This window comes from Hibiscus syriacus, unplaced genomic scaffold (genome assembly GCF_006381635.1).
Source record: "Hibiscus syriacus cultivar Baekdansim isolate YM2019G1 unplaced genomic scaffold, ASM638163v2 tig00110013_pilon, whole genome shotgun sequence".
NCBI lineage: Eukaryota > Viridiplantae > Streptophyta > Magnoliopsida > Malvales > Malvaceae > Hibiscus > Hibiscus syriacus.
Genome location: NW_024062563.1, coordinates 4148189 through 4170462, shown reverse-complemented (window position 1 = coordinate 4170462; position 22274 = coordinate 4148189). Strand labels below are relative to the sequence as shown.

Below are 22274 nucleotides of genomic sequence, written 5' to 3'. Positions count from 1 at the left end.
CAACTCAAAGACATAAACCATAAAATTTAGAAAGCCAACCTAAAATCAACCCATCAACCCTTAACATTTGTCAAAGTGTCATAACTTTGAAAATTTAAAAGAGTAGTTAATTATTTGATATATAATGAACTCTTGTTTTGTAATTTGTCTCAATTGTGAACCTAAAGTAAGGGGCACCATTTTTCAAATAACTTTATCAAACATTTTTCAAAAAAATTTCATCAAACATTATTTAAAATTCTTTCATAAATCATTTTCAAAACTTCTTCATCAATTTTTTTTCATCTTTTGAAAAAATAAAAAGATGAAGAAAAACATCTTCAAACAAGACAACCTCTATAGAGTAGATATCGATATTGATAAATGCCGCTCAGACATAGAAGTTTCTTATCAAAATTGGGGTAAAAAAAGCCAAAATTTTGGGGTAAAATTTGATGGGGGAAAGAAGAGCAAGTTGAAACAAGTCAAGAATTTCAAGGGATACCCCATGTCTGATCTTAATCATTCGAATAATTCAATCTTCGTATAAGACGTGGTTCTCTAATCAAGTAAAAAAATTAAAAGAAGTAGTAAGCATATTGGTTACTGCGGGTAAGCGTCAAAATAGTACAGGAACTTGGTCATCCATGTTAAATTGTATGGGGACCAAGGCCACCATAGCAGACATACATATTACATAAATTTGCATCTTTGAATCAAGCATTCATCATCACATACATAAGAAGCTTTGATTTCCCTCTCATGAGGATGCCTTTAAAATTTCTCTTGAAATTACATCTTACCAAAAATGAATTTCATACTATCATTCATGAAAACCCTTAAGATAGTTGCATTCATACATGTATATTACTTTACAAGCATTTCATGAAATAAAAGGTCAATGACAACTATATCTCTCCTCAACACAAATAAGAAATGTCGTCTTCGTCAAGCAAATTGCCCAAAAACAATAAGATCTCCTCAACACGAAGGGGCAGTGTCGCTTACAAAATCAAGTTATATTTAGACAATCAAAGTTTCTCAACGTGAAGGAACAATGTTGTTACCCAAATACGATTAAACATCCTCAACGCGAAGAAACAATGCTGTCTACTAACTAGACCTCCTCAACATGAAGGAGCATTGTCAGAATCAGATTTAACATCTAGTAAATCAACTCAAAGGCGGTCAGATTCTCTTCAACGTGAATGAGTAGTTTCATTTCCAACATCAAATTATCTCCAGACAATTATATTTCCTTAATAAGAAGGAATATTGTTGTCTTCAGATGCACAGTTACCCAAATACGACTATACATCCTTAACAAGAAGGAAAATGTTGTCCACCAACTAGACCTTCTCAACATGAAGGGGCAATGTAATCATAAGAGATCGGATTCTCTTCAATGTGAATGAGCAGTGTCATTTCCAACATCAAATTATCTCCAGACAATCAAATTTCCTCAACAAGAAGGAATAATATTGTATTCATATGCATAGTCATTCAAATGTGGCTAGTTGTCTTCATCATAAAGGAACAACACCGTCAACAAACATCGATTGTATCCTTTGAGATTGCTTCTCTTGAAGCAAAATCTCTGTAACACCCCCAACCCGAATCCGACCTGGATCCGAGTCTGAGGTGTCACATTGATTTTTTTTAAAACATTTACTTGTATAAAATAATGAGTAATTTAAAAACTTTTACAACATATAACTTATTCAAAACGTTTACAGAACTATTCAGAGCTTATACAATTCAAATCTTTTAAATACATACCAACTAGACTTTTATGCGATAAAATACATTTAAATCATTTATTTTATGATCTGAAACTTTGTAAGGAAAAATGCTAACCTGACTTGTACCTCAACAATCCATAAACTTTGTAAGAACCTGAGTGTGAAACACTCACACGCTAAGTCTATGACTTAGTGAGGCGAATAAATATATAATGTAAACTCTAACTTGTAATCATGCAAGAACAACTATTATTATCATATCATACACATCATATCAAATCATCTCACTCATATGCTTTTCATATAACAATTACATACATATCATCATTTATGTTTTTATCTTGCTCTTATACTATTATACTTCATATCTCTTATTTCTTATTCATATGATCTCTTACATTCATATTCTATAACTTATAACAAATTCTTATATCATCATATATAAGTCATTTATACTCACTCACATATACATCAATTCATGTAACAGATACAATAACCCATATTAAACATATATCATATCATGCAATTCATATACATATATCACATACATTGATTTCACAATGATCTCTTTATTAGCCCATGTACACATGTGAGAACTGTAGATATGTGAGTCTATTGAGGTTATGCACTATACTGTCACCACAGCTCGTATAATTCCCACTAGGGGCGCGTAGAATTTATCCCGAAGGACCACGTAGATGTCCCAAAGGACTACATATAGCACATATGTCCCGAAGGACCACTATGTCCCAAAGGACCACTATGTCCCGAAAGACGGCGTAGACCCTCGACTCTTGGCATGCCAACTATACATCTAGCTCTCCTAACACTTACATGGGCATTCTCTTTTATATTGTTTCACATAGTCACATCTCATATGCTCATAGCTTTTATCATATCATTTCTTATATTCATATAATAATATGATTCACTTTCAAGTATCACATATACACACATTCATATCACATGTTCTTATAAACTCATAACTTCTTTCACATGTACCTGTAATCAGGTAGCTTCTTTTCACGTAGTTCATGTCACTTTTCATATCATTCATTTATCACATACATAATATCTATCATATATACATTTCTTCACTTATCTCATAGTTATGTATCATATTACATAATTTAACTTATATCATATTATCATGTGTGCATATATCATGGACAATTAACATGTATCATATAAACATTTATTCACTCATATCATTAACATATGTAACAATCAATAACACACACATAACATGTCGAACATATGCTCATATTAATGAATTCATGCATTCTACTATAGGAAATAGACTTGTCACAAGTCTTATTTCCATTAATACATAATAAACTATCTAATGTGCACTCACCTTGGCCTCATTACGTTCCAATACACTTTATGATTTTCCTCTCTTTCGATCGAATCTTAACTTGCCAATCGACCCGGACTTGTTTGTGCTCGATATCTATATAATCATACATTGATACATATCGGTATCCAATTGATATACACTAATCTATCATTTCTTATACCAAAAGAAATGTCTATTTCAATTTCCCCTTGAAGTGCATCGATACATTCTACAGTGTATCGATGCATTCTTTAACATGTGCATCGATGCACTACCCATGCATCGATACACAAATTACCTTCGATGTTTTCATTTTAAAAGTGATGCATCGATGCACTCCTTATGCATTGATGCACCAATTGCATTCGATGTTTCTTCTTTAAAGAGTGCATCGATGAACATTGAATGTGCATCGATACACCTTGCCCATAATTTGCATTTTAAGCCCGAAAATCCATTTAATTCAACTCAAATGCTTCATATTTCATCCCCTTTCATATTCCTAACTTACATATACATATTTGCACTCATTTCTACTCAATAATCACTTTTTTATCCTTCATATCCTATTCTCCTTAAGAAATTCAAGAATCATACCCAAATTTTAACATGTTATAAATCCAATTCTAACACTTAATACATGTTAATTAGATTGATGACAAGTCAATTTCACTCTAAAACCTCATTAAAGAACCCTATTTCAAGATTTCACTTATTTCTCTCTTTTCTTTAATTCCCTTTATTCTCTTCATCTTATTGTTTCAAGATAATTTAAGCTCTTCTTATGCTTAATTATCACCTAATAATCAAAACTCAACCTTAAATTTCAGCTAATAATCAACAACAAGAAATCTTACATTTGCTTGAGCTCTCACGTGGAGGAGGAAGAAGAAGGGAGAAGAGTTTTCCAGATAACTCTCCCCACACGCTTATCTCTTAATAAAGAGATAAAATAATTATCTTTATATAACAAAGACCATTTTGCCCTTAATCTCCTTTAATAATTACTACTAACTTTTAGAAAATATCTACACATAAATCATTGAACTATTCAACTTTTCTACTTTTATCCCCAAATTCTGAAATTTTACAATTTAATCACTAATCTGATATTGAGGATGTTACAATCTCATCTTTCTTATCATAGTTTCTCAAGAATCACAAAACAAATTTTACCCCTCTCGAGGCAGTTTTATCTCAAAAGAACTTTTTTATCTTACATGACATAATTTCTTTTGAAACTAATTTTTTCTTGCTCAAGACAGTTTCTTTTCAAACCTAAAGCATTGACATTGTTTCTCTTGAAATAAATTATATATTGCTTAAAATTTCTATCTTAAAAAATTCTACTCTTTTTTATAATGCTTCTCTTAAAACAAAATTTTAAGATGAAAGTATCATTTTTAGACTCTATCGAGACATTATCAAAATTCAATGTAAAAGGTGGAACCGAATAAAAACTCGTTGTCTATTTATCTTTGTCCTATTATTGTTAACACAAGACTAGACAAAGAGGTGTAGCTGCAGACACTTGTTTTTGTCCGGGTTGTTATTTATTTTATTTTATTTTATATTATATATTTATTAAATAATTAATAATATTTTTATTTTTTATTTTATTATTCAGACCCAAATTACAAGCAAAACCAATACCCAACTATTGGCCAATTACAACAAGATCCATTTTGGCAGGCCCAACAGATAACCCAAAATTGGGCCCAAAAAATTAAACAAACCATAAACCCTAACCTTAGAGAGTCTTCTATTATCACCTACTGCCATGTTTTTTGCACTGTCGCGATGCTACTATTAGCTCCTGCCACCACCATTCCATTGTTGTCTACTCCTGTCACTGTCGTCATCTCAGATGGCCCTCAACGCATCAATCATTCAAAAAAAGGCAAAAAAATTAGTAAAAAAATTCTAAATGTTTTTTACTCATAAGAGACAAAGAAAATCAAATCCATGATTGTCAATCAATGAGAATAGGGTAATCATACCTTATCTTCTCGGCAGTACAAGAATCAAGGCTTAGACACAACATGCAATACCATAAATTGAATGAATTAGGCCATTTGGGGGGGTCCGAACAAAAAAAGAGAGAAAATAGAGAATGAGAAGAGAAAAATCGAAAAAACACAAAACAATTAGAAAAAAATGAAAGAGAAGGAAAACCGAGAGAAAAGCTTACCTTTTTGGGTTGAGAATCTCGTCGAAAACCCAAGGATCACCGAAAAATAGGTAAAACTCGAGATGATTTTCCTAGACCTAGGATTTATGTTTAGTTTTAGTAAAAACGAGGCTTGGTTTTGAACTTCGGGATATCGAGTGGTTGTTTTGAAAGTCTTACGTGAATTCCAGCCACCGTTCATGGCCATGAACGACGCTGTGGAATGGTGGTTCTCCTCACCCATTGATAAGAAAAGAAAAAAAAGAATTTGAGAGAGGGGATGCGGCGGTCAATTGAATTCTGGGGTTCAATAACCCTTTAATTTAACTTTTAAACCACCGTGATATGGGCCGTGGTTTTGGCCAAAGAATACATGCATTTAGGGTTAGGGTTATTCACATGCTAAGTGTCTGATCTTTTATGATCTCATCCTTTAACCTATCAATGGAATTTTTTCTTTCATGATTTGATCCTATTATTTTCATATTATTCGATTTGTCTTTATATATGATTCGGGTTTTAAACTTGTTTGTTTGTTTTTTTTTTCGTTTTTTTTTGGATAATTAAAAATTTTATTACCCAAAATCAACTTGTACAACATCAAGATACAAAAGAATCAGAGTTTAGAATGCAGTGATCAATCAACACAAAAACAAAGATCACACTGTATTCCAATTCCTAGAAAGAGTAATATTAACATTATCATTGCTATTGAATTTCTCATTGCTTAAGTGTAGTCCAATTATATCTCTGATGTCATGGAATAATTCTTGAGCATAATCTACCTTGAAACATTCTCTTGTTTCTTTCATCCCACAGTAAGTAAATAGTGGCATTAAAAGATAACTTCAAGATAAGATTGAGCATTGATTTGCCTTTCCAAGCAGTGGAAGCCCTTACATATAAAGCTTCCCACGGACAATGGTAGAAGTGAAGTCCTGAGAGAGAAAAAATATTTTTCCAGATTGATGTAGCCATAGGACAAAGCAGAAAAATATGGTCCCTTGTTTTCAAAGGATCATCACAGAAAATACATTTACAGTCAGTGATATTTACGTCTTTTGTTTGTTTGTATACATTTTGTTGTATTATACATTTTGTACCATATTTTAGCATCTTTTATTTTAATCATGTATGCTTCATGGTTTTATTCAGGTTCTAGTACCTATATAATATGATATTTACTTGCTTCTTCTTGATTTTTTTTCATTTAAAGTTTTGCCCTTTAGTTTAGTGCTATTTTAGTTTAGTCACTTATTTGCTAAGCCAGCTTATTTATTGAAATTTATGCTTCGACTTGCCTTGATAATATGTTTGTATTTTAGTCTCCATAACTTAAACGTGTACGTATATATGGTGAATCCTCTCTTTTATATCACCTTTTATACTAGTACTTATATTTTACACGATACATTGTAATATGGTAAATATATCTTTTATACATTGTATTTTCTTTATACATGCTTTTATAAATATGAATACATACTTCTTTTTTATTTTTTTAATAAAATTATTTTCATAAAATAACTTGTATCTATTTTTGGAGAATATACCGAACAAAGAGCAGTCCATGAAAAAACCCTCAAAATATCTGGAGTTTGATTCCTAAGACGTTCGAGTGAGGGAACATCCCACTAATTTTTTTTAAATCTTAATAAATATAAAAACTATGTGTGCCATTTATTTATTTATTTATTTTATTTGTCATATTATATTTGACATATTATATTTATTTATTTATTTATTTCATTTGTCATATTATATTTGAGTTTTCAAAAATTATCAAAGGCAATGTTGTTTTACGTTGTGGGTTAATAAAATTACGTTCATCATGACTGGATTTTAATTTCATTTAATTCACATAATAAGATAACACAATTTTTAAATAATAACGAGTGAATTAAGTCGTTTTTATCTAGTCAAATATATTTTTTTAAAATACTCATTTTCAAATTCATCGAAATGAAGATGGTCGCAATTTAAATTTGTAAAATTCCACTACTTAGACATCGTATAATCGAGAGGTATCAACTCTGGACGTTGTGGGGTGCTTACCATTTCCCACATGTAATTGACATCCAAACCTTTTAAAATGAATATTTAGTAAATGCAGACTAATTTTTTCCTTAAAAATGATTTTTATTAAAATTATTTAAAAAAACGTTTTTAGGCATTTTACCTAGTAACTAAAGATAGATGACAACTCCAAAATTAAATCAAATAAAAACCAAAATTCAATTTCATAAAAAATAGTCATAATTGTTTTTAAATTAACTTATTTAAAAAAATTGTTATGACTCATTTAATATTAATTAATTGATAATCTTTTGAATATACAAGTAACACGATAATCGAAATGCTATTTAAATTAATAAAGCGAGTAGCGAGATCATTCAGGTGTAGGCAAGTCTTCCTCGGTTGGTGGAGCCATTTCCCAGTCTCCCTTGTCATTTCTCACCATCCCTTTGTTCTTCTCCACCCACCATGAACCGGGCACCAAGCACTCATCTTTCAAAAACGCACAAAACTTGTTCACCAAAGCCAAACTTCTCTTCACTCTCAACTTAAACCCTCCTCTCTCTCCATTCCACCCTGCTACTACGTGCAACATTGCCTCTAAATTATGCCAATCGCGAGGATTCGTCGAGTCCTTCAAGCTCGGGGACGACCTCGTATCGATGACGAATTCAGTCCCGGTATAAACGTACCCCAACAACAAGCTAGGGTAATGAGGAATGACATCAATTGTGTTTCTTATATGTAAAACGGCAAGATTTGGATACCTCTTCATCCTATCATCAAAAGCCTTATTCCCCACCTGTGGAGAACCAAAAACAATGGCTGCAACAGGAATATTGTTGACTAAACCATGCTCAACCACATCAAAAGCACTTAAAATTGATAAACTAGCCCCCATGCTATGTCCTGTGAACAATATGCTTATATTTTCATCCTTATATCTCTGTTTTAACTCTTTGATCTTACCCAGAAGATGTGCCCTTGCACTTAGTTTTGTAAAACTTGATTTGGGATTGTCGGAAATGTAAAGCGTCATCCAGCCGAGCATCACTTTAGGCTGCTTCTCGTTTTCATCATCATTGTCACTGCTACGTAAAAGGGGTTCAACAGACTCAAGCTTGGCGTCAAGAACATTGATCCACTCGTAGCCTCTGGTTGCTCCTCGCCACACTACGTAGATCTCGCGGCGACCGAGAGCTTTCGATGTTTCGTCGGTCGTGGTGGCGATGTAGCCGATCCAGTTCGATTCGCGGTCCCAGGACTCCCTTGAAATGGAATGGAGCAAAAACGCTTCGGAGAGACTGACGCGAGCGGTGGCGTAGAGAAACGACTCGACTCTGTAATCGGAGGCGGATTCCAGCATTACTTTGTGGAAGAAAGATGACTTGCCGTAGCGGCTCGAACCGCAGAACTTGGAGTTTTGGTCGTCGTTGAAGGCGTCGTACGTGGCCTCGGAGAAATCACCGCAGCGGAGTATGATCTTACGAAGCGAGAGGTGAAGAGGATCGAGAAGCGAGTCCCAGTTTTTGCTGCCGAGTAGCTCCTCCCATGGCGGTTCCGGTTCGTCATTTGCGGCCGTGAGCATGCTAGCTGCCCACAAAGGTGTGGCCACCAAGAAAATAATGCATAGGGCTTTGGTTGTTTGTATGGTCAGTGGAAAGATTGAATAAAAGAGAAAATGCATCTTCTCTAAAGCGAAGATCATCATCAAAAGATCAATCATTAATTTTTATTTTAAGAATAATAACAAGTACATTTATAACTTCACTTTCAATTTTCTTTGAAAATCAATAACAATCAAGTAAAAATTAATTACCTTAATTGAAATTTTAAACAAAATATGATAGGAGAAATCAGTTAAATGATGTCTAATAAATTAAAACAGAGTGGATGGTCGTCGGTGTTCGAACTTGACTTTTAGTAATAATAACGATTTTTTAATCACTAAAATAAGTTAATTAATAAAACAATGTTATTTTCACTAAAAATATTGAATTTAAACAATTATGTCTACAAAATATATGTAAGTTATCAATTTAAAAAAATTGACAATATGTTACTACATTGTATTTAAATATAATTATGCACTAATCAACTTACCTTAATGGTTAAAAGAATCGTTGTTCCTAGAAGTCATGAGTTCGAGCACCAATGACTATAGCATGATGATTGAGCGTTCATTGTCAAATGGTATATTTACCGATCTAACACCCGTGGCGCCAAATCAACGTATAGCACGGTTCAAGGGACGCGCTTTACTTCTACAGATGTTAGATCGAGAAATATAATTTAATCAGTGTTATATCGATAAATATACCGATCACCGGGGATTTATTAATAAAAATGCCGTATGATAGAAAGAGGAAAAGAAAGAAATTGAAATGTTTAAAGGTCCATAACTTACCCTACGACATGACGTAGCTTAATTAATTATCAACCAAACGCTATATATATAGAAAAGTCAAATAATTTAAAAGAGTATTGTTATTTTAATTAATTAATTATCAACCATGCTATGTATAGAAAAGTCAAATAATTTTTAATGAAAAAAAGACTTTTTTAGAATAAATGAATAGTAAGTTAATCATTTTATAATTTTTAGGAGTTAGAGATTTAAAAAGTAAGATTTTAGTCATATGATTATTTTATAAATTTTAATAGTTGAAGGATTTACTAAAGTATATCCTATAGTCGAGAGACTATTTGTATAATTTACCCTTGTTATTTTATTTCTTTATCGAAGTGCTTGTTAAAATATAAGTTTTAATAGTGTTATAATTATTAAAAGGAAGACATAATACAAAAATATATGTCTAAATTATACTTTAAATTGGTTTTTAGTGTCAAAAGAATTTTTCATAAAAATAGGTGTATAATATCTTATCTGTTACACTTTTAGTTGATTACCATAAAACAATTGTTAAGTGACAAATGTGACGTTTATATTTTTTCTAAAAAATTATTTTTTTAAAAAATTATTATTTTTAAATAAAAGAAGTTAGAAATCCATGTTGCGACCTCCCTCCCTTTCCCCTCGCTATTGTCCCTTCTCCTGTCCTCCTATTTTCTCTCTCATCTAAATCATTGACAACTAAAGGAATTGTAGCAATGCAATCATCCATTTTTGTTGCAATCGTCGCTTGAATCATGAGGCTTAGGTTATTAGGTGTTAGGTGTTATTTAGATTTCGATCGATTGATAGCGATTGTGGTGGTTTTTTGGCCGTGAAGGGATTGAAATTAGAATTTTTTGAGGTTTGAGGGGTTGTTTATAATTTCAAATTTTTTAATAATCTAAGTATTTTTAAAATTTTATACGGTTGACACGTTGTCAAAATGAGTTTTTCATATTTTAAAAAACACATTTTTAATTATCTTTTGATTAATATTTAATTAAAAGTAATGTGATTTTAAAAAATCTTTCGTTTCGAAAAATTTAGGATTCCCTTTAAATAAAATAAAATACGGTTCGAGGAGTCACAACCAATATTTGATTAGGGTGTGATTGGGCACCTAAAAACATATTTGTCATTTTAATAAAAATATTGATTTTAATTAAAACAATAAATTTACGGTCTACGTACCAGAAAATTGAGTTCGGGAGTTGATTACGCGTGGGGAAAGATTAGCACCCCTACAACGCCATAAATCGGTACCTAGTCAATTAATTAATTGTCTTTGCAATAAAATTTACGAGTTCGAATTTAATTTAATTTAAGATCCCTTAAAACAACATTAGTGAATGTTAGAATGAAACTAAGTAATTTTTAATTATTTCCTATCGAAAAGAAATGACCTCTCGTACCTTGAGACAATAAATTCTTACTCCAATCGAAATAAAGAAATATTACATTTCATTGCAATATTCAAATGCACGAAATTAAACAAATTTAATTAAAACTTACCAATCATTTTAGGAAGAAGAAGAATATTCGATTATTTAAAGTCGTCAAGATCAGACCTTAGATAAGTTCCTTAGATAAGTTCTAACGATATTTTCTCGAAGAATTTAAATAGACTAACATTTCTTTTTCTCTCGTTCCCAACTTTTTGGTGTAGTCAAATTTTAGGGTTTCACTTAACGAGATACATTTTCATTTTAAAACTATTGGAAGTAGCCTTCTCATAAGTTAAGACAACTACCTCACGTCAATTTTAAAACAAAAAAGGTATTACCCTTAGTCAAATTATTTGGATCGAGTTAAGTCATGCTCATGGGAGTATCATACATATCATGTGATTCGTAAATAAATCATTCACATACTCACACACATGTAAACATATCAGTATGCAAAACAAATATATATATAACTAATTAAAGAAGGCAATTACCTAACAAGGGACTACATTAAAAGAAATCTAAATTTAATGACTAAATCTAGAAGATAAAGTAGTCTAAATTAGGACTAAAATATTTGAAATCTAAATCTAAGGATTCAATTTAAAATTAAAGTTCTAGGGCCAAATTTTAACACAATAAAACAATTCAAAGAATTCTAGCATAATGACTATATTGAAAGTGAAAGGAAATTAAGCATGCAAGATCGAAATTATGACAGTGACCTAAATAGAAAAACAAGGAAAAGTTAGGGGCACTCAAACCATGATTTACCAACCATGAAAAACCTAAAATTTACTAATACATGCAGTAGGTAAAATTATAGAATCAAGGTATGACAATTAAGTAAAACACGAAAAGAATACTACATGTGCCTATGCAAAAGGCGCTAAAATGTGAGGGATTGAAACGTGGTTTCGCCTAAGATTCTAAGAGAAAATTTGTATCTTGCATCAAGCATTCATCATCACATACATAATAAACTTTGATTTACCTCTCATGAGGATACCTTTAAAATTTCTCTTGAAATTACATCTTACCAAAAATGAATTTCATACTATCATTAGTGAAAACCCTTAATATAGTTGCATTCATACATGTACATTACTTTACAAACATTTCAGGAAAGAAAAGATTAATGACAACTAGATCTCCTCAACACAAAGGACCAATGTCATCTTCGACAAGCAAATTACCCAAAAATGATCAGATCTCCTCAACACAAAGGGGTAGTGTCACTTACAAAATCAAGTTATCTTTAGAAAATCAACCTTTCTCAATGTGAAGGAACAATGTTGTTACCCAAATACGATTATAAATCCTCAACGCGAAGGAACAATGTCATCTACTAACTAGACCTCCTCAACATGAATGAGCATTGTTAGAATCAGATATAACATCGAGCAAATCAACCCAAAGGCGGTCAGATTCTCTTCAACATTAATGAGTAATTTCATTTCCAACATCAAATTATCTCCAGACAATCAGATTTCCTTAACAAGAATGAATAATGTTGTCTTCAGATGCACAGCCACCCAAATACGACTATACGTCATTAACATGAAGGAAAAATATCGTCCACCGACTAGACCTTCTCAACATGAATGAGCAATGTCATAATAAGAGATCATATTCTCTTCAACGTGAACGAGCAATGTCATTTCCAAAATCAAATTATCTCCAGAAAATCAGATTTCCTCAACAAGAAGGAACAATATTGTGTTAATATGCATAGTCATTCAAATGTGGCTAGTTGTCTTCATCGTGAAGGAACAACACCGTCAACAAACATCGATTGTATCCTTTGAGATTGCTTCTCTTGAAGCAAAATTTGATCTTTCTTATCATAGTTTCTCTAGAAACACAAAAAAAAAATTGCCCCTCTCAAGGTAGTTTTATCTCAAAAGAAATTTTTTTATCTTACATGAGATAATTTCTTTTGAAACTAATTTTGTCTTGCTCGAGACAGTTTCTTTTGAAACATAAAGCATTGAAATCGTTTCTCTTGATATAAATTATGTCTTGATTAAAATTTCTATCTTAAAAAGTTCTACTCTTTTTTATAATACTTCTTTTAAAGCAGAAATTTAAAATGAAAATATCATTTTTAGTCTCTATCGAGACATTATCAAAATTCAATGTAAAAGGTGGAACCTGACAAAAACTCGTTGTCTATTTATCTTTGCCCTATTCTTGTTAATACAAGACTAGACAAAGAGGGGTAGCTATAGACACTTGTTTTTGTTCGGTTTGTTAATTTTTTTTATTGTATATTATATATTTATTAAATAATTAATAATTAATAATATTTTTACTTTATTATTCAGGCCCAAATTACAAGCAAAACCAAGACCCAACTATTAGCCCATTACAACAAGACCCATTTTGGCAAGCCCAACAGATAGCCCAAAATCGGGCCCAAAAAAATTAAATAAACCATAAACCCTAACCCTAGAGAGTTTTTTGTTGTCGTATGTTACCATGGTCTCTGCATTGTCGCGATGCCACTATTAGCTCATGTCACCACCACTATTGTCTACTCCTGTCACTGTCGTAATCTCAGACGACCCTCAACGTATCAAACAGTCAAAAAAGGGTAAAAAATTAGTAAAACAATTCTAAATGTTTTTTTTACTTATAGGAGACAAAGAAAATAAAATCCATGACTGTCAATCACCGATAATAAGGTAATCATACCCTATCTTCTTGGCAGCACAAGAATCAAGCCTTAGACACAACATGCAATACCATAAATCGAATGAATTAGGCCATTTTTGGGGGGTCCAAACAAAAAAGGAGAGAAAATAGACAATGAGAAGAGAAAAACCGAAAAAACACAAAAAAATCATTCGGAAAAAAAATGAAAGAGAAGGAAAACTGAGAGAAAGGCTTACTGTAACATCCTCAATACCGAGTTAGTGACTAAATTGTAAAACTTTAGAATTTAGTGATTAAAGTAGAATAATTGAAAAGTTTAGAGACTTATATTATAAATTTTGTATAGGATTATATTGCAAGGGAGGAAGAATGGAAGGACAAAATGGTCATTGAATAGTAAATAATTAATTTAAGAGAGGTTATATATTAGCAACACATGAGAAGTGAAGGATTAAAAGAAGAAACCTTTCGAGAGAACTATTCTCGCCTTTTTCAGTCGTGATAGCTAAGTGGAAAAGATGAGTTTCTTGTTAAGTGATTATTTATTGAATTTAAGTTTGGGTTATGTTCTTTAGATCATACTTAAGCTTAAGGAAAGCTTAAGTTACCTTAAAATCAAAAGATAAGAGAGTTAGGAAAGATTAAAGAAAAGATGAGAATAAGTGAAATCTTGGAAGAGGATTATTAAATAAAGTTTGAGACTAGAATTAACTTGTCATCAACCTAATTAAGAAATAGGAAGTGTTAGAATTGAAAGTATAACATATTGAAAATTTAGTATGATTCTTTATTTCTATATAGATGATAAAATTTTGAAGATGAAAATGTGATAAATAAGTACAAATGGGTTTAAGTATGTGTATGTGAGTTAAGAGTATGAAAGGGAATGAAACATGAAGAATTTAAGCTGATATGGATGAATTTTTGGGCTTAAAAAGTGATTTATGGGCTATGGGTATCGGTACTGCTTCATCAGGTACCGATACTTCAAGAGTAAAATAAGGAAGGCATTCATGAGGTATCAATACCTGAAGAACAATATCGATACCAAGGGGTACTGATATCATAAGGACGGTATCGATACCATGTTTGAAACGAGAATTACAAAATGCAATATGGGCATAGATACCTAGACATGGTATCAATACCACTTCAAATAGAAAATGAAATTTAGCCTTTCCATTAGTTTAAAAAAATGAAGAATTAGAGTATGCTATTTGGAATACTTATATGTGTAAATGTATGATTATGTAGATATTGAACGTAACCCCGTTCTGAAACAATCGGAGAATTAGAAATGGTTGAGAGAGAGATAAAGTTCTAGAATTGATTTGAATCAAGTGAGGCTAAGGTGAGTGCATACTATAGATATAGTTAAATGGAAATAAGACTTGTGATAAGTCTATTTCTTATATTTGATTTCATGATTTCCTTTTTCATATACATGCATATGTTATGATTATAATGAGTACTTGCATAACTCTTAAGTACTTTAATATGATATAATATGCAATGTATGCAATCATAAGAAAACAATTCCAAGAATGTGAAAAAAGAAAAGTGATCATTTAAGTATATGAGAAGTGAATGATGTGTTTATATGAGAAGTGATAAAAGAGATATGAAAATGTGAAATGTATCCATATTTATGCTCATGTTATATAATATGAGACCTGTAAGTATAATTGGCACGCCAAAAGTAGAGGGTTATAAGTGGTCATTCGGGACATAGTGGTCCTTCAGGACAAAGTGGTCATTCGGGACAAATTTTAAGTGCCCCTAGTGGGAATTTATTCGAGCTGTGGTGACAACATTTGTGCACAACCTCAGTGTATTTGTAACATCCTCAATGTCGGGTTAGTGACCAAATTATAAAGTTTCAAAACTTGGTGACTAAAGTAGAAGAATTGAATAGTTCAATGATTTACCTGGAAATATTTCCTGAAATTTGCTAGTAATTATTAAGTGAATTAAAGGGCAAATTGGTCATTGACAAGGAAGATTTTTTATTTCTCTTTATAAGATAAGGGAACCACATGGGAAGGAAAGATTTCTCCAGAACTTCTTTTTCCTTCTTCTTCTTCATCTCCTCCCGTATCTCCAAGCTCAAAGGTGAGTTTTCTATTTAGATAATTTCTGGTTAAATTTAAGGTTGGGTTATGATCATTATATGATAACTAAGCTTAAGGAAAGCTTAAGTTATCTTAAAATCAAAAGTTAAAGGAGTTAGGAATGATTAAAGGAAGGAAGTGAATAAATGAGATCTTAGTAGAATGTCATTTATGGGATTTCCAGACCAAATTTGACTTGTCAAGGGTCCAATTAAGAAGTTAGAAGCAATATAATTGAATTTGGAACATGTTGAAAATTTAGTGTAATTCTTGAATTACATATGGAGAATAGGATTTTGATGTTAAAGAGGTGATTAATAAATAGAAATGAGTTTGAATATGAGTATGTAAGTTAAGAATAAGAAAGAGGATACTATATGAAGTAATTAAGCTGAAAAGAGTGGATTTTCGGGTATAAATTGGAATTCTGGGCTATGTGCATCGATGCATATTCAATGTGTACCGATGCATCAAGGGTAAATTTCCAGAAATTGTTCAGTGTGTATCGATGCACAGGAAGTGCATCGATGCACCCCTTAAAAATGGAAACATCGAATTAAATTAGTGCATCGATGCATAAGGAGTACATCGATGTACATGTTAAGGGATGCGTCGATACACGGTAGAATGCATCGATGCACTTCAAGGGGAAATTGAAATAGACATTTCTTTTGGCCTAAGAAATGATAAATTGGAGTATATCAACTAGATACTGATATGTATCAATTTATAAATATGTAGATATCGAGTACGAACAAGTCCTGGGATGACCATCAAGTTAAGATTCGATCGAAAGAAAGGAAATCATAAAAGAGGATTGGAACTTAGTGAGGCCAAGGTGAATGCATCTTATTTTATAAATTATATGGAAATTAGACTTGTGATAAGTCTATTTCCTATAGTAATATCTCATTACGTCTTGATTATAAGTATGTTAATAATATGAAGTGTACGTATGTTTGATTATATAAATTGATATGTTTTTGTATGTGCTATGTGGTTTATGTAAAAACACTATTAACTGTTAATGAAAGAATATAACATAAGTTATGAAATTATAGGAATATAGAAGATAAGTCAAGTGATATATGGAAAAAGGAAATAGATGTCTATGAAGAGTCATAGGAGAACAAATATAAGTTATATGATAATGAAATATAAGACTATGTTAATGCATGGTTATGAGATAAAATAGGTAATAATAGGAAAAATATGATGAAAGTGAGGTCATGAGAAGTGATAGGAACTAGGTAAACATGTGTAACAATATATGCATAATAGAAACATGAGTTGGGCAAGTACATAATTGTATGATCCATTATGAGAATTAGGATAATTAGCTTTTTTGATTTAATGAGAGTTAAGGGACCTAAATAAGATTGAATTATAGAATGAAATTAGAATTGTATATTGTTGAAAACATTTTGATGTTTCGATATAATAAATTAATTTAAATGAATTTTAAGATTTTACAAAAGATTTTCTAAGTATATTCGATGTAATTATTCGAATATCAAAATATTACTCCAAGTGTTTCAAAGTTCATTTTAATCCTTACTAAAGTGTAAAATTGTGTTTTATACTTAAACTATTTTTAAAACAATTTTACAAAGTATTTCGAACTGTTTCAAAGCCAAGAAAAATCAGATTGTCCAGGGGGTACAGATTCCCCCCAGGGGTACAGATTCCCTCCTGTAGGTTTTTGGCTCCAAGAAAACATAATGTCCAGGGAGTACAGATTCCCCCCATGGGGTACCGATTCCCCCCTGTCTAACGGTCGAAATCAGATTGTAATTAGGGAACCGATTTTCTATGATGGGGTACCGATTCCCCCCACGCTCCAAGCTATTTTATTAATTGATTCTCATCCCCAAACGACTCCAAAACATCCCCAACAGCTATATACGACTTCAAACACATTCCAAGCTATAAATACAAGCAAATGACACTTGAAGAAACAAGAGAACAACTATCCAAGCAATCAAACACAAGAGAAGAGTTTTTTTAATCTTATTTCATATTTCTCTTGTAAATATTTTGTTCTTGTGAGTTCAATCTTGTAAACACCTACCTTAGAGAGGTTTTCTTGTTTACATCTTTTATCCTTTTGTAAAGGGAAAGGTTCTAGCTTAGCCCGTGTAAAAGCTAGGGAAAGGTTCTAGTTTAGCCCGGAAAAACTAGGGAGTTTGTAAGGTTACTCTTTATCCTCAAAAGAAAGAACAAATTAGTGAATTTGTTGGAAAATCCTTGGTGAGGAGCTAAGGTAGTGGACATAGACTTTGGTTGAGAAAGTTGAACCACAATAAATCGCTGTGCAATTCTCTATCTTTCAATCTCCTTACTCCCTAAACACAAAACCGTTCCGACCCCTCTTTACAAACCATTCCGATTGTCGATTCGAGCTTTACCAAAAATCTCAATAATTGACATCAGAGCCTAACTCATTAAGAAGGTTTAATCACCTTGAGAAGATCCTAGAAGAAGCTTTACCAATTCCTGACACAACCGAGAAGATGGCTTCCACCTCCGGCTCGTTCCACATGGAATACTCCGTACTAACGGACAAGCTTCCATACTTCAATGGAGACAACTATCATCATTGGAAGAAATTAATGAAGGTATTCATCCAATCCAATGATCTTGATGCATGGGAGATAATCGAGAACGGCTACTCTTCTCCAAAGAAGAAGGAGAAGAAGCAGAGTGACAAAGAACGGAAGAAAGCTCAACTTAATGCCAAGGCCATGCACATGGTGTTGTGTGCATTTGGTCCTGAAATCTATGAAGGAGTTTCTTAATGTTCAAGTGCCAAGGAGCTTTGGAATAAGCTCGATGAAATCCATGGAAACAAGAAAGAAGAACCAATAAAGGTGGTGTCTCTAATGGCTCTTGAAGAGCCTGAGGTATCTTCTAACTCAAATGAATTTAATTCATTTACTTTTGATGAGTTACAAGATGCTTATAATAGGTTTTATTTGGGATTTGAGACCATGAATTCCAAATATACGAAATTAATTTCAAAATTCAAATTTGAAAATAAATCAATTTTGAAAGCTAGAGTTGATTTTGAAAATCAAAATGAAATTTTGAAAAATGATTTAGAACTTTCAAAAATCAAAATAAATGATTTAGAATAGAAAAATTTTGAGTTAGAAGTTAAGCTTGAAAGCTTAACAAAAGAAAAAGAATTAATTTCTAAAAAAAATCTATTATGTTTAGAAATGGCAAAATGCTCACATTGTCATTATCATGGTCATTTGGAACATTCTTGTCCTTTGAAGAAAGGAAAACATTTTAAAATTAGGCAAGTATGGGTTCCGAAAGGAACAAGGGGCATTAAAACTAACGTCCAAGGATCCAAAGTAATTTGGATACCAAAATTTACTTAAATATCTCTTGTAGGTGTGTGGAAGCAATTGTGATGAAAATGATGATATTCAAGATGCTCTAGCCACACATGAAAAGGAATGGGTAACCTCTAAGCTTAATGTTTTTAATTTTAGTTATTTGGTTGCTCATTTGATTTTAAGCATGCATGAGTTTTATTTTTAAATAATTATATATTATTGTTTTAAGAGAAAATAACCTCAGTGACCAAAAATGCCTTATAATATACGATTTTAACCAACTTTTTTTGGATTTGCCAAAATGACCAACAAAATCGCAATGCGATCTCCAGAATTGCAAATCAGTTCCCAGAATCGCAACGCGATTATGAATAATCGCAATGCGATAGTACAAATTCTCATTGCGATTTTCTATAATCGCAACACGAATATGAAAATCGCAACGTGAACATATAAATCGCAACGCGATTCTGACTATCGCAACGAGTATCCGTAAATCGCAACGAGAATACGTAAAATTGCAACACGTATCCGTAAATCGCAACGAGAATACGTAAATCGCAACTCGGAAATCGCAACGAGAATACGTAAATCACAATGCGTATCCATAAATCACAATGCGAATACGTAAATCGCAATGCGAATCTGTAAATCGCAACGAGATTCTGACTATCGCAATACTGAATTTCAAATTCGCAACTCAATTTCTGAATTCGCAACAGGTTTTAATTTCGCAACACAAATGTTTTGGGTATATAACTACCAGCAGCAGCAACTCATAACCTAAATCCCTAAATCGTAACTCATTCTATCTCCATCTATCACTCTCTCCGGTGACATCCGTTCCTATATCAAACGACATCCTTCCCCATCCGACAACATGTTTTAGTTTCGCAGCTCGTTTGTTTAGTAAATTAATTTACAATAATGAAATCATCTAATGTTGATCATGTTTGGATAGATTTGTGTTTTGGAGGGTCATGAGAGAATGTTCATGGTGTTTTACAATATATGCCTTTACCCATGAATCTTCAACTAAAATTGTCATTAAAAAAGTTAACTTATGAAACTCTAATGTTACGTGTTGCAAATAAATTAAATTTAGAGCCCCTAAGTGGATTTAGGCTATCTTATCAGAGAAATGGTAAAGTTTATTTGTTAACCGACAATGAAGATGATGAACGATTCATTGCTTACATTAGTGTTTCAAGTGATGATGTTACATTGTATGTTGTTGAACCTAGAAGTAGTGAGGTTGGGTCAGTAGCGGGTAGTAATCAACTAAGTTTTTCAACCTCAGTTTATGGTGCTCAAAATTTAATGGTTCAACCATAATTTCATCACCAAGCAAATATTGTTTCACCACATTTCCAATACCGAACACAATCTCAAAACCCACAACCTTTCCCTAATCCAAATCCCAATCAACTTTCAGCACCAAATTCCGGTTTTCGTATTGACCAGTTAGACGATGATGAGCCAACAGAAAAAATTGTGAGTACTAGTCAGTATTCGAAATTTGATCTTGATCAATACTCAGACTTTGATCTTGGTCAATACTCGGATTTTGATGATTTTTCAGAAGAAGAAACAGACTCTGCGTGTAATGATTTTGATATTGGTCAATACCCGAATTTTGATGATGAAACAGCCGTTGCCGAGGAAGATGTTGTTGATGATAATGAGGAGGAAGTTACGACTGTAAATGAACATGTTGAACATCCATTCTGTAATTCATATAACACTGAAGAAGAAAAAGAAGAAGAAGAAATCCCCAAAGAAAAGTCACCGAAGAAAATGCCACGGGAGTATAACTGGAATATGCCAAAATTACTTCAGATACCGGAAGAAGAGTTGGTAAAGATAGCAGTTGATTGTTACACAAAAATTATTCGTATCAAGAAAGATGATTGTTTTGATACAAAGAAAGACTTGAAGATAGCTTTGTATACGAAATGTGTGGAAGATGGCTATCAACTAAAAGTTAACAAATCAAGCAAAGATCGTTTCGAAACAAGGTGTATGATTGACAAAAACTGTACGTGGCGTATGATTGCAAAGAGGATAAAAGATTGCGAAATGTTTCAAGTTAGGACTTTTATTGATAAACATACATGTTCAAGAACCCAAGTTTTTCCTCACCATAGACAGGCAAACAAAAAGGTGTTGGGTGGTTTTCTGGCTGAGTTAATGTTTTTGAATGGTAGGGTATATCGGGGACATGAAATTATGACTGACATGAATGCTCGATTCAAGATTAGTATCTCATATTCTCAAGCTTGGAGAGCCAAATGTTATCCCTTGGAATTGTTGAGGGGGTCGCCAGAAGCATCGTTTGCCCAACTGCCGGCTTATTGTCACAATTTAAAGCTGAAAAATCATGGGTCGGTAACTCATATCAAAACAGATAGAGATGGACGCTTTGAGTTGCTGTTTATCGCCATTGGTGCTGCGGTTAGTAAATCAATATAATTTTGTTTACTCATTTTTGTTAGTTACATGCATTTCACATTTAAATGATTATATTTCTTGTGTATATGATTTTGTAGATTCGTTCGTTTATTAATTGCATGCGCCCAGTTATTATAGTTGACGAAGCACATTTAAAAGGTCGATACCTTGGAGTAAACTTATTAGCAGTAGCCATGAATGCTAACAATGGGATACTGCCAACAGCTTACGGGGTTGGCAAATCTGAAACCTCTGATTCATGGACATGGTTTATGGGGCATCTTAGGGATTGTATAGGTCCTATTAGCAATCTGACAATCATATCCGATAGGGCAAACTCAATTGACAACGTTGTTAGAAGGTGTTTCCCAGATGCTTTTCATGGACTTTGTGGTGTTCATTTGTATAGAAATCTAAAATCAAGGCATGCTGGTATAAAAAATCACAAATGGACATACTGGAAGGCTGTAAAAGCTTATCGGGAAGTGGATTTTAATAAGCATATAAACTGTTTAAGACGTGTTTTGCCTCAGTGTGCTCAAACACTAGAAGATGTCGGATTTGAAAGATGGTCAAGAGTACATCAACTTGGAGCAAGATATGGTTTCATGACGTCTAATA

General features: G+C 32.4%; 1 protein-coding gene and 1 long non-coding RNA gene across 3 annotated transcripts; both read right to left on the bottom strand.

Annotated features, from left to right (window-relative positions):
- Positions 1-3139: 3139 nt before the first annotated feature.
- LOC120212574 lies at positions 3140-5512 on the bottom strand. 2 transcript variants are annotated; one of them, XR_005524713.1, is made up of 4 exons: positions 5252-5512; positions 5061-5090; positions 4810-4933; positions 3140-3174 (listed from the first exon to the last, which is right to left on the bottom strand). It is a non-coding gene; the product is annotated as an uncharacterized LOC120212574 (long non-coding RNA). The 2 variants fall into 2 exon arrangements; XR_005524712.1 differs by lacking the exon at positions 3140-3174 and having other exon boundaries at positions 4695-4933.
- Positions 5513-7619: 2107 nt separating this feature from the next.
- On the bottom strand, positions 7620-8906 carry LOC120212572 (phospholipase A1-IIdelta-like). Its single transcript, XM_039210840.1, has one exon. It carries the CDS (start codon positions 8832-8834, stop codon positions 7620-7622), a length of 1215 nt encoding a protein of 404 aa, XP_039066771.1. The 5' UTR covers positions 8835-8906.
- Positions 8907-22274: the final 13368 nt, after the last annotated feature.

Coding starts and splice junctions, on each gene's coding strand:
- LOC120212572 (XM_039210840.1), bottom strand. CDS start 8,834: ATGCTCACGGCCGCAAATGACGAACCGGAACCGCCATGGGAGGAGCTA.